Below are 17,572 nucleotides of genomic sequence, written 5' to 3'. Positions count from 1 at the left end.
TCAGTGTCCAGGTGTAGATGTGATTTACCTGGGTCAGTGTGTCCAGGTGTACATGCAATTTACCTGGGTCAGTGTGTCCAGGTGTGAATGCGATTTACCTGGGTCAGTGTGTCCAGGTGTAGATGTGATTTACCTGGGTCAGTGTGTCCAGGTGTAGATGTGATTTACCTGGGTCAGTGTGTCCAGGTGTAGATGTGATTTACCTGGGTCAGTGTGTCCAGGTATAAATGTGATTTACCTGGGTCAGTGTGTCCAGGTGTAGATGTGATTTACCTGGGTCAGTGTGTTCAGGTATAAATGTGATTTACCTGGGTCAGTGTGTCCAGGTGTAGATGTGATTTACCTGGGTCAGTGTGTCCAGGTGTAGATGTGATTTACCTGGGTCAGTGTGTCCAGGTGTGAATGCGATTTACCTGGGTCAGTGTGTCCAGGTGTAGATGTGATTTACCTGGGTCAGTGTGTCCAGGTGTGAATGTGATTTACCTGGGTCAGTGTCCAGGTGTAGATGTGATTTACCTGGGTCAGTGTGTCCAGGTGTACATGCAATTTACCTGGGTCAGTGTGTCCAGGTGTGAATGCGATTTACCTGGGTCAGTGTGTCCAGGTGTAGATGTGATTTACCTGGGTCAGTGTGTCCAGGTGTAGATGTGATTTACCTGGGTCAGTGTGTCCAGGTGTGAATGTGATTTACCTGGGTCAATGTGTCCAGGTGTGAATGTGATTTACCTGGGTCAGTGTGTCCAGGTGTAGATGTGATTTACCTGGGTCAGTGTGTCCAGGTGTAGATGTGATTTACCTGGGTCAGTGTGTCCAAGTGTAGATGTCATTTACCTGGGTCAGTGTGTCCAGGTGTAGATGTGATTTACCTGGGTCAGTGTGTCCAAGTGTAGATGTGATTTACCTGGGTCAGTGTGTCCAGGTGTGAATGTGATTTACCTGGGTCAGTGTGTCCAGGTGTAGATGTGATTTACGTGGGTCAGTGTGTCCAAGTGTAGATGTCATTTACCTGGGTCAGTGTGTCCAGGTGTAGATGTGATTTACCTGGGTCAGTGTGTCCAGGTGTAGATGTGATTTACCTGGGTCAGTGTGTCCAGGTGTAGATGTGATTTACCTGGGTCAGTGTGTCCAGGTATAAATGTGATTTACCTGGGTCAGTGTGTTCAGGTATAAATGTGATTTACCTGGGTCAGTGTGTCCAGGTGTAGATGTGATTTACCTGGGTCAGTGTGTCCAGGTGTAGATGTGATTTACCTGGGTCAGTGTGTCCAGGTGTGAATGCGATTTACCTGGGTCAGTGTGTCCAGGTGTAGATGTGATTTACCTGGGTCAGTGTGTCCAGGTGTAGATGTGATTTACCTGGGTCAGTGTGTCCAGGTGTGAATGTGATTTACCTGGGTCAGTGTCCAGGTGTAGATGTGATTTACCTGGGTCAGTGTGTCCAGGTGTACATGCAATTTACCTGGGTCAGTGTGTCCAGGTGTGAATGCGATTTACCTGGGTCAGTGTGTCCAGGTGTAGATGTGATTTACCTGGGTCAGTGTGTCCAGGTGTAGATGTGATTTACCTGGGTCAGTGTGTCCAGGTGTAGATGTGATTTACCTGGGTCAGTGTGTCCAGGTATAAATGTGATTTACCTGGGTCAGTGTGTCCAGGTGTAGATGTGATTTACCTGGGTCAGTGTGTTCAGGTATAAATGTGATTTACCTGGGTCAGTGTGTCCAGGTGTAGATGTGATTTACCTGGGTCAGTGTGTCCAGGTGTAGATGTGATTTACCTGGGTCAGTGTGTCCAGGTGTGAATGCGATTTACCTGGGTCAGTGTGTCCAGGTGTAGATGTGATTTACCTGGGTCAGTGTGTCCAGGTGTGAATGTGATTTACCTGGGTCAGTGTCCAGGTGTAGATGTGATTTACCTGGGTCAGTGTGTCCAGGTGTACATGCAATTTACCTGGGTCAGTGTGTCCAGGTGTGAATGCGATTTACCTGGGTCAGTGTGTCCAGGTGTAGATGTGATTTACCTGGGTCAGTGTGTCCAGGTGTAGATGTGATTTACCTGGGTCAGTGTGTCCAGGTGTGAATGTGATTTACCTGGGTCAATGTGTCCAGGTGTGAATGTGATTTACCTGGGTCAGTGTGTCCAGGTGTAGATGTGATTTACCTGGGTCAGTGTGTCCAGGTGTAGATGTGATTTACCTGGGTCAGTGTGTCCAAGTGTAGATGTCATTTACCTGGGTCAGTGTATCCAGGTGTAGATGTGATTTACCTGGGTCAGTGTGTCCAAGTGTAGATGTGATTTACCTGGGTCAGTGTGTCCAGGTGTGAATGTGATTTACCTGGGTCAGTGTGTCCAGGTGTAGATGTGATTTACGTGGGTCAGTGTGTCCAAGTGTAGATGTCATTTACCTGGGTCAGTGTGTCCAGGTGTAGATGTGATTTACCTGGGTCAGTGTGTCCAGGTGTAGATGTGATTTACCTGGGTCAGTGTGTCCAGGTGTAGATGTGATTTACCTGGGTCAGTGTGTCCAGGTATAAATGTGATTTACCTGGGTCAGTGTGTCCAGGTGTAGATGTGATTTACCTGGGTCAGTGTGTTCAGGTATAAATGTGATTTACCTGGGTCAGTGTGTCCAGGTGTAGATGTGATTTACCTGGGTCAGTGTGTCCAGGTGTAGATGTGATTTACCTGGGTCAGTGTGTCCAGGTGTGAATGCGATTTACCTGGGTCAGTGTGTCCAGGTGTAGATGTGATTTACCTGGGTCAGTGTGTCCAGGTGTAGATGTGATTTACCTGGGTCAGTGTGTCCAGGTGTGAATGTGATTTACCTGGGTCAGTGTCCAGGTGTAGATGTGATTTACCTGGGTCAGTGTGTCCAGGTGTACATGCAATTTACCTGGGTCAGTGTGTCCAGGTGTGAATGCGATTTACCTGGGTCAGTGTGTCCAGGTGTAGATGTGATTTACCTGGGTCAGTGTGTCCAGGTGTAGATGTGATTTACCTGGGTCAGTGTGTCCAGGTGTAGATGTGATTTACCTGGGTCAGTGTGTCCAGGTGTAGATGTGATTTACCTGGGTCAGTGTGTCCAGGTGTAAATGTGATTTACCTGGGTCAGTGTGTCCAGGTGTAGATGTGATTTACCTGGGTCAGTGTGTCCAGGTGTAGATGTGATTTCAGCAGCAGAGCCTGCACTCGGTTTTTCTTCAAGCCGAGGTTAAGTCGATCCAACTCCTCCACAAACACGGGAGTGCTGCACACGTGTGTTGGCGGGCCGTGGGCTTGATCGTTGCCAAATCCTTCATGTGGAGTGGGTTGAACTCTCCCGGGCCCTTTGCCCCCGGTCTGGGTCAGAGCGCCTGGAACAGAACCCCCCCGGAGCAGTAGTATCCCATATATGGCTTGGCGTATCGCTCTGGCGCTGCAGTGGCTGCTGGGCTGCTTGCTGTTCTCCACCTGCGGGTTGAGCAGCACTCTGCGCGTGACCACAGCGTCGACCACAAGGGGCGCTAAAAGCCCCTGAGCCGCCGCGTGCAACAACCGCTCGGGTAACGGCGACTTCTGCCCTCCCGGCGCTGCCTTGCGTTGGGAAAACCAGCCGGCCAGGGGGCTTTGAGGGCGGATGTAGTACTCCTGCATGCCCGCCTGCAGCTGTGAACTCAGCCTGCCTGCTCCCATGAGCCGGCTCACCTCCGCCAAGGCCTCGGCGGAACCGGCAAAAGACGACAGCCAGCGGAGCAAGACGTCGATGCGGGACGAGGGGGCTTTACCTTTCCCTCTGCCGCCATTCCTCCCCAACACGCTGGCGTCGATGAGCGCCAGGAGGGTGTCGGCGTCTCTCGGGGTGGCGTAGTCGTTGCCGGTCAGAACGGCGCAGAGCGGCAGTAAATCCGCGTTCAGTCCGCCGTAGCACCGGCACAGAACGCTTGTGTTGTAGCACCGGGCTGGAATGTAGCGCTGGGACGCTTTACCGCTGAGGTTGGTCCACTGGAAAAAGTTGAGTGGCATGTATCCACCTGTAGGGAGATAAATACATCATTGTTTTGAAGTGCTGCTGTATAGAAGTACAAACCCCCAAAGCAGTGAAGTTGTCACGTTGTGTAAATGGTAAATAAAAACAGAATACAACGATTTGCAAATCCTTTTCAACTTATATTCAGTTGAATAGACTGCAAAGACAAGATATTTCATGTTCGAACTGGTAAACCTTGTTATTTTTTGCAAATATTAGCTCATTTGGAATTTGATGCCTGCAACAGGTTTAAAAAAAGCTGGCACAAGTGGCAAAAAAGACTGAGAAATAGGGTTGGGTATCGTTTGAATTCGAACGATTCCGATTCTTTGTTTCGATTCCGATTCCTGCCTATTCTCGATTCCGATTCTTTTAAGAGGCAGGGTCCAAAAAAAAAGTTTTGGATATTTTAAATGAGCTAGCTAACCTACAGTCTTTCTGAATGAAATAGTCTGACATTCTCCATCAATTTTAATTCTATTAACTTTTTATGAACTTTACTATAAATTCCTCACAGGGCTGTTTTCAACTAGAATGTAAATATCAAATCTATGAACTTGAATATAAATATTATAAATTATGAATACATTTTCCCAGGGGTACACTTTCCTCAAGAGAGCTTCATTTTTGAAAACCTCATGAAAACACATTTACACATAAGTGTATGATGCTGCAGGAAACCTCATGAAAACACATTTACACATAAGTGTATGATGCTGCAGGAAACCTCATGAAAACACATTTACACACACAAGTGTATGATGCTGCAGGAAACCTCATGAAAACACATTTACACACACAAGTGTATGATGCTGCAGGAAACCTCATGAAAACACATTTACACACAAGTGTATGATGCTGCAGGAAACCTCATGAAAACACATTTACACATAAGTGTATGATGCTGCAGGAAACCTCATGAAAACACATTTACACATAAGTGTATGATGCTGCAGGAAACCTCATGAAAACACATTTACACACACAAGTGTATGATGCTGCAGGAAACCTCATGAAAACACATTTACACACAAGTGTATGATGCTGCAGGAAACCTCATGAAAACACATTTACACATAAGTGTATGATGCTGCAGGAAACCTCATGAAAACACATTTACACACACAAGTGTATGATGCTGCAGGAAACCTCATGAAAACACATTTACACACAAGTGTATGATGCTGCAGGAAACCTCATGAAAACACATTTACACACACAAGTGTATGATGCTGCAGGAAACCTCATGAAAACACATTTACACATAAGTGTATGATGCTGCAGGAAACCTCATGAAAACACATTTACACACATAAGTGTATGATGCTGCAGGAAACCTCATGAAAACACATTTACACACATAAGTGTATGATGCTGCAGGAAACCTCATGAAAACACATTTACACACACAAGTGTATGATGCTGCAGGAAACCTCATGAAAACACATTTACACACACAAGTGTATGATGCTGCAGGAAACCTCATGAAAACACCTTTACACACAAGTGTATGATGCTGCAGGAAACCTCATGAAAACACATTTACACACACAAGTGTATGATGCGGCAGGTACTTAAAAATGTTACCGTGCTCCCACTGATGGGCTAACCTGGTGCAGAAAAGCAAATAAACAATAAGAAACAACTTGCAAAACCCAGTCCAGATTAGCAGCAGGTACAGTATAAAATCAGAGACAGTTCTTGTTTAGGAAAATGACCATATCCGCCTTCTCAGGCAGGATGCGTGAGCGTTCTGGACAGATAGTGTCTCCTGCTGTGGAAAATACACGTTCGCTGGGTGTGGAAGAAGCTTGAACGCATAAATAGGAGAAAGCGAGATATGACAGCAAAGGATAAGTCTTTTGTTGGTTCCACCACCATGCAGCAGGGTCGTCAGACATAAGTATCGGTGGAACGTCCTGGTACATCTGCAGCTCTCTCTCCACTCGTTTCTTGATGGACATGGAGCTCTGTTATTTCGCAGTTATTTCATTTTTTTTTGTAAAGTAAAGCCACACTTTCGACCGCCGACGCCCGCTATCCATGCTTGAGCTTGACTGACTCGCTCGGCTATGCTAACACTTCCGGCGGTGGGCGCTTCTTCGTTGGTGTTCAGCGGCTTCTTCTTCCAGTTCGGTGGACATATTTTTTTCCGGTTGGCGGTCTGGTATCGAAAATAGGAATCGAAATTTAAACTTTTGAACGATTCCGGGAGAATCGGAAAGTTAGTCCCGGTTCCAATCGATACTCGATACTCGATACCCAACCCTACTGAGAAAGTTGAGGAATGCTCATCAAACACTTATTTGGAACATCCCACAGGTGAACAGGCTAATTGGGAACAGGTGGGTGCCATGATTGGGGATAAAAGCAGCTTCCATTAAATGCTCAGTCATTCACCAACAAGGATGGGGCGAGGGTCACCACTTTGTCAACAAATGCGAGAGCAAATTGTTTAAGAACAACATTTATCAACCAGCTATTGCAAGGAATTTAGGGATTTCACCATCTACGCCCCGTAATATCATCAAAAGGTTCAGAGAATCTGGAGAAATCACTGCATGTAAGCGGAAAGGCCCAAAACCAACATTGAATGCCCGTGACCTTCGATCCCTCAGGCGGTACTGCATCGAAAAGCGACATCAGTGTGTAAAGGATATCACCACATGGGCTCAGGAACACTTCAGAAAACCACTGTCAGTAACTACAGTTGGTCGCTACATCTGTAAGTGCAAGTTAAAACTCTACTATGCAAAGCCAAAGCTATTTATCGACAACACCCAGAAACGCCGCCGGCTTCGCTGGGCCCGAGCTCATCTAAGATGGACTGATGCAAAGTGGAAAAGTGTTCTGTGGTCTGACGAGTCCAAATGTCACATTGTCTTTGGAAGTCCGGACTGTTCCAGGCGTAAAGTGTAAAAGCCAGTATCTGTGATGGTATGGGGGTGTATTAGTGCCCAAGGCATGGGTAACTTACACATCTGTGAAGGCACCATTAATGCTGAAAGGTACATACAGGTTTTGGAGCAACATATGTTGCCATCCAAGCAACGTTACCATGGACGCCCCTGCTTATTTCAGCAAGACAATGCCAAGCCACGTGTTACAACAGCGTGGCTTCATAGTAAAAGAGTGCGGGTACTAGACTGGCCTGCCTGTAGTCCAGACCTGTCTCCCATTGAAAATGTGTGGCGCATTATGAAGCCTAAAATACCACAATACCGGACTGTTGAACAACTTAAGCTGTACATCAAGTAAGAATGGGAAAGAATTCCACTTCAAAAATGTGTCTCCTCAGTTCCCAAACCTTTACTGAGTGTTGTTAAAAGGAAAGGCCATGTAACACAGTGGTAAAAATGCCCCTGTGACAACTTTTTTGCAATGTTTTGTTGCCATTAAATTCTAAGTTAATGATTATTTGCACAAAAAAAAAGGAAGTTTCTCAGTGTGAACGTTAAATATCTTGTCTTTGCAGTCTATTCAATTGAATATAAGTTGAAAAGGATTTGCAAATCATTGTATTCTGTTTTTATTTACCATTTACACAACGTGACAACTTCACTGCTTTTGGGTTTTGTGCTCATCATACCTGGCAGGTCAAAAATAAAAAAATCACTGTCGTTGCTCAGAACCGGACACTTCCACTGGTGAGCCAAACAGGCGATCTCCCAGTCGGCCTCAGCAGGACACTGGACCAGGGGCACCCCCCTATGACGGAGGACCTGAATGAAGACCTCCCTGGTCAGGATGGGGAGCACGGAGCCATTGCGGCCCTGGGACATGTTCTCTGCTTCCTTTATCCTGGACTGCAGACGCTGCTGCAGAGTGTCCATCTTCTTGTAGCTGGGGTCCGTCCCTGGGAGAACACAAGCAGCAGTATTACCTCTGCCGGGAGCAACAGGTCAATAAGTCATTGTTACTATTATTTGAGCTCGGAAGGGTGCTCCATAAAATAGGGTCACATTTTTATTTATTGCAATTTTAAATCGGTTCCTAATTTTCGAGAATCTATTAAAAATAATTGCAAAGGAACCCCCAAATACATACATGTATGTATGTATGTATGTATATATATATATATTATATACACATACGACACATATATATACACTTAATGATTGTCACACATATACACACACGTACGTACGTGTGTGTGTATATATATATATATATATATATATATATATATATATATATATACATATATATATATATATATATATATATATATATATATATATATATATATATATATATATATATATATATATATATATATTTATATTTATATATATATTAAGGCCGGGAATCTTTGGGTGTCCCACGATTCGATTCAAAATCGATTCTTGGGGTCACGATTCGATTCAGAATCGATTTTTTTTTCAATTCAACACGATTCTCGATTCAAAAACGATTTTTTTTTTTTTTTTTTTAATGAAAACAATACATAACAATACCATAATAATGCAATACAATTTCAAAACAAAACCCGACCCAGCAACATTCAGAATAGCAATAAACAGAGCAATTGAGAGGACACACAAACATGACACGGAACAATCTAAAAGTGGTGAGACAAAAATGAATATTATCAACAACAGTATCAATATTAGTAACAATTTCAACATAGCAGTGATTAAAAATCCCTCATTGATATTATCATTACAAACATTAATAAAAAAAAATAATACAAAAAATGAACAATAGTGTCACAGTGGCTTACACTTGCATCGCATCTCATAAACTAAATGTCTAATGATAATGTCAATGAGGGATTTTTAATCACTGCTATGTTGAAATTGTAACTAATATTGATACTGTTGTTGATAATATTCATTTTTGTTTCACTACTTTTGGTTTGTTCTGTGTCGTGTTTGTGTCTCCTCTCAATTGCTCTGTTTATTGCAGTTCTGAGTGTTGCTGGGTCGGGTTTACTTTTGGAATTGGATTGCATTGTTATGGTATTTCTGTGTATTGTTTTGTTAGATTGATTAATTAAAAAAAAAAAAATAAAAAAAAAAAATTAATTTAAAAAAAAATCGGAAAAAAAAAAATCGATTTTTTAAAAATGAGAATTGATTCTGAATCGCACAACGTTAGAATCGCGATTCGAATTCGAATCGATTTTTTCCCACACCCCTAATATATATATATATATATATATATATATATATATATATATATATATATATATATATATATATATATATATATATATATGTATGTATGTATGTATGTATGTATGTATGTATGTATGTATGTATGTATGTATGTATGTATATATATATATATATATATGTATGTATGTATGTATGTATGTATGTATGTATGTATATATATATGTGTATATATATATATATATATATATATATATATATATATATATATATATATATATATATATATATATATATATATATACATACATACACACACACACGTAAGTACATTATATATATTCCAACTTCAAACTGTTCAGCCTATTCGGGAAACGCGGGCTTTCCCTTGACAAATTCCAAAAATTCCCAAATTTTTCAGAATTCCCAGATTTCCAGGTTTTCCGGGACATTTTTCCCCATTTAAAATGAATTGGCCATTTTTTCAAACTTCCACCATTTCCACATTTTTCAACCAATTCAAACCATCCCACCGTCAACATATTCCACTCATCCTGGAAATTCAAACTACCCTTTTTTCAAGTTAAAAAAAATTCCAGGAATTCTCAGAATTCCCGTTTTTTTAAACCCCTTTTTACCCTTTTTTCTGTCGACTACTCCTCCCACATTTTTCAACCCACTTCAACCGTTCTACCGTCCAAACATTCCTCTTAATCAGGACAAAAAAATAAAACATTTCAAACTGGAAAAATTCCCGGTTTTCCCAAAATTCCAGGAGTTCCTTAAAGGCCTACTGAAATTCATTTTTTCTATTTAAACGGGGATAGCAGATCCATTTTATGTGTCATACTTGATCATTTCGCGATATTGCCATATTTTTGCTGAAAGGATTTAGTAGAGAACAACGACGATAAAGATCGCAACTTTTGGTATCTGATTAAAAAAAGCTTTGCCTGTACCGGAAGTAGCGTGACGTAGTCAGTTGAAAGTCTCCTCACATTTTCCTATTGTTTTCAATGCAGCTAGAGCGATTCGGACCGAGAAAGTGACGATTACCCCATTAATTTGAGCCAGGATAAAAGATTTGTGGATGAGGAACGTTAGAGTGAAGGACTAGAGTGCAGTGCAGGACGTATCTTTTTTCCCTCTGACCGTAACTTAGGTACAAGGGCTCATTGGATTCCACACTCTCTCCTTTTTCTATTGTGGATCACGGATTTGTATTTTAAACCACCTCGGATACTATATCCTCTTGAAAATGAGAGTCGAGAACGCGAAATGGACATTCACAGTGACTTTTATCTCCACGACAATACATCGACGAAACACTTTAGCTACGGAGCTAACGTGATAGCATCGGGCTTAACTGCAGATAGAAACAAAATAAATAAATCCCTGACTGGAAGGATAGACAGAAGATCAACAATACTATTAAACCATGGACATGTAACTACACGGTTAATGCTTTCCAGCTTGGCAAAGCTTAACAATGCTGTTGCTAACGACGCCATTGAAGCTAACTTAGCAACCGGACCTCACAGAGCTATGCTAAAAACATTAGCTATCCACCTACGCCAGCCAGCCCTCATCTGCTCATCAACACCCGTGCTCACCTGCGTTCCAGCGATCAACGGTGCAACGAAGGACTTCACCCGATCACCGATGCGGTCGGCGAGACGGAGGAAGTTAAGGTGAGTTCGCCGGCTAGCGCGTCTGCTATCCATCTCTGTTCTCCTGGCGGTGTTGCTGTAGTCTGCCGCTAATACACCGATCCCACCTACAACTTTCTTCTTTGCAGTCTTCATTGTTCATTAAACAAATTGCAAAAGATTCACCAACACAGATGTCCAGAATACTGTGGAATTTTGAGATGAAAACAGAGCTTTTTTGTATTGGATTCAATGGGGTACCAATACTTCCGTTTCAATGATTGACTTCACGCGCATACATCATCATATTAGACGTTTCCAACCGGAAGTGTGGCGGGAAATTTAAAATTGCACTTTATAAGTTAACCCGGCCGTATTGGCATGTGTTGCAATGTTAAGATTTCATCATTGATATAAAAACTATCAGACTCCGTGGTCGGTAGTAGCGGCTTTCAGTAGGCCTTTAAAAATACCATTTCTCAATTTAAAATGTTACTACTTCAACATTTCTCGACCGATTTGAAAAATTCCAACACCAACCATTCAGAACATGCAAGTCTTTTAACATTTACCAAAAAATTCCCGCTTTTCCCCAAATTTCCATGAAATTCCCATTGAAATGAAGGGGACATTTTTTTCATCATTTGCCTCTCCCTCTGTTCCTGTTGCAAGAAATATTGTTTTACCTGCACATCGCCTTACATCTCTGTATCCTGGGGTCGCGCCGCAAGTTCAACCGTGCAAGAATTTTACACAATGGCGTTATAACAAAACCTTTAAAAAGTGTGAAGGGAAAGCTGTAGTTTAGCCTTGATGCTAACACAGACACAGTTTTTAGCCTTGATGTTGTCACATACAGTATAATATTATGTGTGTGTGTGGGTATTTGGGTACCAAAATGTATTTCGATACTTTTCTAAATAAAGGGAACCACAAAAAATGGCACTATTGTCTTTATTTTAACAAAAAATCTTAGGGTACATGAAACATATGTTTATTATTGCAATTTAGTCCTTAAATAAAATAGTGAACATACTAGACAACTTGTCTTTTAGTAGTAAGTAAACAAACAAAGACTCCTAATTAGTCTGCTGACGTATGCAGTAACATATTGTGTCATTTATACACCTATTATTTTGTACACATTATGAGGGACAAACTGTAAAAATGAATTATTTATCCACTTGTTCATTTACGGTTAATATCTGCATATTTTCTGTTTCAACATGTTCTATCTACACTTCTGTTAAAATGTAATAATCACTTATTCTTCTCTTCTTTGATACTTTACATTAGTTTTGGATGATACCACAAATTTGGGTATTGATCCGATACCAAGTAGTTACAGGATCATATTCAAAGTAGAGATGCGTTAAAATGTAATATCGGAAATTATCGGTATCGTTTTTTTATTATCGGTATCGTTTTTTTTTTTTGTTTCTTTATTAAATCAACGTAAAAAACACAAGATACACTTACAATTAGTGCACCAACCCAAAAAACCTCCCTCCCCCATTTACACTCATTCACACAAAAGGGTTGTTTCTTTCTGTTATTAATATTCTGCTTCCTACATTATATATAAATATATATCAATACAGTCTGCAAGGGATACAGTCCGTAAGCACACATGATTGTGCATGCTGCTGGTCCACTAATAGTACTAACCTTTAACACTTAATTTTACTAATTTTCATTCATTACTAGTTTCTATGTAACTGTTTTTATATTGTTGTACTTTCTTTTTTATTCAAGAAAATGTTTTTAATTTATTTATCTTATTTTACAAAATTTTTTAAAAAGTACCTTATCTTCACCATACCTGGTTGTCCAAATTAGGCATAATAATGTGTTAATTCCACGACTGCATATATCGGTTGATATCGGTATTGGTTGATATCAGTATCGGTAATTAAAGAGTTGGACAATATCGGATATCGGCAAAAAGCCATTATCGGACATCCCTAATTCAAAGTCCTCATGTGTCCAGGGACGTATTTCCTGAGTTTATAAACATAATATAAATTCTTTTAAACGGAAAAAGATTTTTAGATGCTAAAAAAATATTGATTAGTATCGACTAGATACGCTCCTGTACGTGGTATCATTACAGTGGATGTCAGGTGTAGACCCACCCATGGCATTTGTTTACATTGTGACATTAGTGAGCTATTGTATCCTCCTACGGTGTGTAGTGAAGCATGTTTAGCTATTCCTCGTCCTGCAGTGATAATGCTACTTGTAAGAAACTCACTTTATTTGTCGCCACGGAGGCGAGGATTAGTGATTTAGAAGTAGCTAAAACACTGCAGACTGCGGCTGACGTCTTAAAGCACCTCTTCCTGGGGGCGTTTCAGTGTTATAACTTCACCTTTATCCTCAGTTTTTAAGCCAAAACGCGTCCCTTTTTTGTGTCTGCTAGTAGGTACTCTGTGTGTGCGCGCTGCCGAACATGCTCCTCTGCTCGTACAAGCAGCAATGTCACGACGTGAGGCGGTATAGTACCGAATGTGATTCATTGGTTTCGCGGTACTATGCTAGTACCGCTATACCGTGGGTATAGAAAATGCTTGAAATATTTCAATGACAATTACCTCCATCCAGAACCACGTAAGGCTGGATGTTAGTGGCCTCCAGGGCTGAGAGGAACTGACAGAGCACGCAGGCAAAGGCGTCGTAGTCTCCTCCGTGGCGCCGGTCCAAGCCGTGCTTCAAATAGAGGTTGAAGTACAGGCTGCTGCCGTCGATGACCAGGCGGCTGTCTCTGAACCGCACGTCGAGAAGGAAGAGTCTGTTCCCCTCCACGAAGGTCGTAAGACCGTGGACGCCCATGGCATTGCAGGATCTGGAGAGAAGAATTGACTTTGGTTAAGGTTGACAGTTTTCAGGCGTCTTAACTGCAGTTTGTGTGTATTTACTACAGTCCAACATCACAATCACTCCATATTCTCTACTGCTCGCTAGTGTTACCATATCTGAGGTATTGTGCAGAAATATGGGGAAATAACTACAAAAGTACACTTCATTCTGTCAGAATAATTGTATCTAAGTTATCACAAAACTTTGTGTTTCCAAAAGCGGTTGTAAAAGTCCACTGTGTAGGATGGGAAGCGACATGAAGGTGTCGGTTTCTTTGATGTATTGTAATTCACAGGAAGATTTTGTCTTGACCTCAGATCTACAAAGCGGAGAGGAAGCAGGACCTGACCCCCCTCCAGGCACCTTTTCTTTGAACTGTTTTGTAACCAAAGGCGACGGCTATTTACAACCCCCCTTCCCTTTAGAAACAGCTGTTGCCATTAAGGCTGAAACGACGCGTCGACGTAGTCGACGTCATCGGTTACGTATATACGTCGACGCCGTTTTTGTGCGTCGACGTATTTACTTACGCATATTTACGTCACACTACTGTCATGGCGGAGCGCAAAGCAGACGGTGTGAGTGAGGGGGGAAAAGCACGCCAAAAGTCGTCAAAAGTGTGGGAGTATTTCAATAAACGGCCTAATAATGTTGTTGTATGCACACTGTGTCGAGCGGGAATGGCCTATCATAGCAGCACAACGGCTATGAACGAACATTTGAAAAGAAAACCATCAACCATCAACTAGTCAATCGTCCGCGCGAGTATACGTTGTCATCATTACACAAAAACATGAATGTGTCATTTGTATCTGCTAGGGGTGTAACGGTACGTGTTTTGTATTGAACCGTTTCGGTACGGGGCTTTCGGTTCGGTACGGGGGTGTACCGAACGAGTTTCTAAGCTAAAGCTAAAGTCTTAACAAGCTGCTTTGCTCTGTCTGCCTCTGTCTCGAGCACGCAGCATTGTCCCACCCACACAATCATCTGATTGGTACACACAAAGCGCTAACAGCCAATCAGCAGTGCGTATTCAGAGCGTTAACAGCCAATCAGCAGTGCATATTCAGAGCATTATCAGCCAATCAGCAGTGTGTATTCAGAGCGCATGTTGTCAGCGCTTCAGCGTGGAGCAGATAGGTGTTTAGCAGGTGAGCATCAGGCAGCGGACTCTCCCCAAATGATAATAAACACCTCCCAGTCAACTACTAGTAACATCACTATGAGCCCGTTGACCTTCTAGAAACTTAAACTGCAGCTCAGCTCACTCGCAGTCCTGGCTTGAGGTGAAGGCTAATTAGCTCTCAGTTCCAGCCACATCGACCCCTTCTGAGTGCCTATTTTCAGCTGCTGGGAATATTGTAAACATGAAAAGAACCAGAGCATGTAGACATGCTAACCTTTCTTCATTACAACTGTTAGTTACTCACTGGAATGAGTAGAATTGGTTATTGTGTACTGTGTTGGACTGGATGTTTATTTTGCACATTTTAAAAGCAATACTTAATGTTTACAGTGCTCCAGAATATTTAGATTGGCACTTTTTTGTATTGGATGTTTATCTTTATTTTTGCACATTTTAGCAAATAAGCAATACTTTCACTTTTGTTGAAATGTTTACACTGTTGTTACAGAATATTTCGTTTTACACTTTTTTGTATTGGATGTTTATCTTTATTTTTGCACATTTTAAAGCAAAATAAGCAATACTTTTACTTTTGAAATGCTTATACTATTGCAGAATATTAAGATTTGCACTGGATGTTGACTTTTATATTTGCACATTAAAAAGCAAATAAGCTACTTTTAATTTTGTTAAATGTTAAAAGTTTTAAATGTTTACATTGTTACAGAATATTTTGTCATGTTGTTGTCAATGTTGACTGAGTGGCCATACTTTTTTTTTTTGTAAATAAAAGTCATGCCTTTTGAAAAAACTGGCCTGCATTTATTTTTGAATCTTCATTTTAAATAAAAAAAAATAATCGGTTAAAGGAAAAATAATCTATAGATTAATCGAAAAATAATCTATAGATTAACCGATTAATCGAAAAAAATAATCTATAGATTAATCGATAGAAAAATAATCGTTAGCTGCAGCCTTAGTTGCCATGTAATCAGGGAAAGTCCAAATAAAAGAGGAGGCGTACAATCTTCCGTCAGAGCGTGGTGGGACACTGCACAAGGGTACAGGTCTACCCGTGTCTCCTCATTGAGCCAAATTTAATTCTGTCTCTGTTCAATTCCTTGCTTCTTTGTCTGTTTAATAAATGTCATCAGTGTTTGAACCTGACACATTCATTAACGGTGTTACAAAAAAGATCAGTTATAATAATACATAATGTTGGATATAGAGAACATAAAACACTTTATTTGTTGAATAGAAAATACTGAAATTCCACGACATAGTGAATTTGCAAACAGCTAAAATGATGCACAAAGCAAACTATAACCTGCTAGGCAAGAATGTACAACAATTCTTCTCAACAAAAGAGGACATAACCTTAGAGAAAAATATAATTCAAAACATTTGTGCGCACGCACAACACTTAAGACCTTCAGTATATCAATATGTGGAATTAAATGATGGAATGGATTAAGCAAAGCAATCAAACAATGCACTAATATGATCCACTTCAAGAAACTCTTCAAACTTAAAGTGTTTACAAAGTACAAAGAAGATAAACATTCTGAATTTATCCATTCATTTTCTAGATAATCTTATTTATCTCACCATATGAAATATAACTTACTTAACTAATTATTATTCATTTGTTTTTAATGTTATGACTTATGGAGTATTTTGTGAATAAATTGAGAACAGGAAGTGAACAAACGTTTTAGCAACTGCTATGTAAAGGAAAATGGGTAGGATTAAATAAGCTCTGCTTCTTCCTACTCCTTTTCGACATGTTGAATAGAGAAACTGGACATTGTGATGTATCATGTTGTATGCATGCATGTGTGATGTATCATGTTGTATGCATGCATGTGTGATGTATCATGTTGTATACATGCATGTGTGATGTGTCATGTTGTATGCATGCGTGTGTGATGTATCATGTTGTATGCATGCATGTGTGATGTATCATGTTGTATGCATGCATGTGTGATGTATCATGTTGTATGCATGCACGTGTGATGTATCATGTTGTATGCATGCACGTGTGATGTATCATGTTGTATGCATGCATGTGTGATGTATCATGTTGTATGCATGCATGTGTGATGCATCATGTTGTATGCATGCACGTGTGATGTATCATGTTGTATGCATGCATGTGTGATGTATCATGTTGTATGCATGCATGTGTGATGTATCATGTTGTATGCATGCATGTGTGATGTATCATGTTGTATGCATGCATGTGTGATGTATCATGTTGTATGCATGCATGTGTGATGTATCATGTTGTATGCATGCACGTGTGATGTATCATGTTGTATGCATGCATGTGTGATGTATCATGTTGTATACATGCGTGTGTGATGTATCATTTTGTATGCATGCATGTGTGATGCATCATGTTGTATACATGTGTGTGTGATGTATCATGTTGTATACATGCATGTGTGATGTATCATGTTGTATACATGCATGTGTGATGCATCATGTTGTATGCATGCGTGTGTGTGATGTATCATGTTGTACACATGCATGGGTGATGTATCATGTTGTATGCATGCATGTGTGATGTATCATGTTGTATGCATGCACGTGTGATGTATCATGTTGTATGAATGCATGTGTTATGCATCATGTTGTATACATGCGTGTGTGATGTATCATGTTGTATGCATGCATGTGTGATGTATCATGTTGTATGCATGCATGTGTGATGTATCATGTTGTATACATGCGTGTGTGATGTATCATGTTGTATGCATGCATGTGTGATGTATCATGTTGTATGCATGCGTGTGTGATGTATCATGTTGTATAC

General features: G+C 40.8%; 1 protein-coding gene across 1 annotated transcript in view; it reads right to left on the bottom strand.

The window, feature by feature from the left end:
* Positions 1–17,572, bottom strand: part of LOC133635954 (protein asteroid homolog 1-like) — a 33,115-nt gene that overhangs the window by 13,524 nt on the left and 2,019 nt on the right. The window contains exons 2-4 of the mRNA XM_062029460.1: positions 13,364–13,614; positions 7,593–7,859; positions 3,136–4,007 (exon numbers count right to left, since the gene is read on the bottom strand). Coding sequence (XP_061885444.1) covers positions 3,136–4,007; positions 7,593–7,859; positions 13,364–13,601 — 1,377 coding nt within the window. The 5' untranslated portion in view covers positions 13,602–13,614. The remainder of the gene's footprint in view (positions 1–3,135; positions 4,008–7,592; positions 7,860–13,363; positions 13,615–17,572) is intronic.

The sequence above is a fragment of the Entelurus aequoreus genome, linkage group LG20, assembly GCF_033978785.1.
Source record: "Entelurus aequoreus isolate RoL-2023_Sb linkage group LG20, RoL_Eaeq_v1.1, whole genome shotgun sequence".
In the NCBI taxonomy this organism is placed as follows: Eukaryota; Metazoa; Chordata; class Actinopteri; order Syngnathiformes; family Syngnathidae; genus Entelurus; species Entelurus aequoreus.
This window is presented reverse-complemented; position numbering and strand designations above follow the sequence as displayed.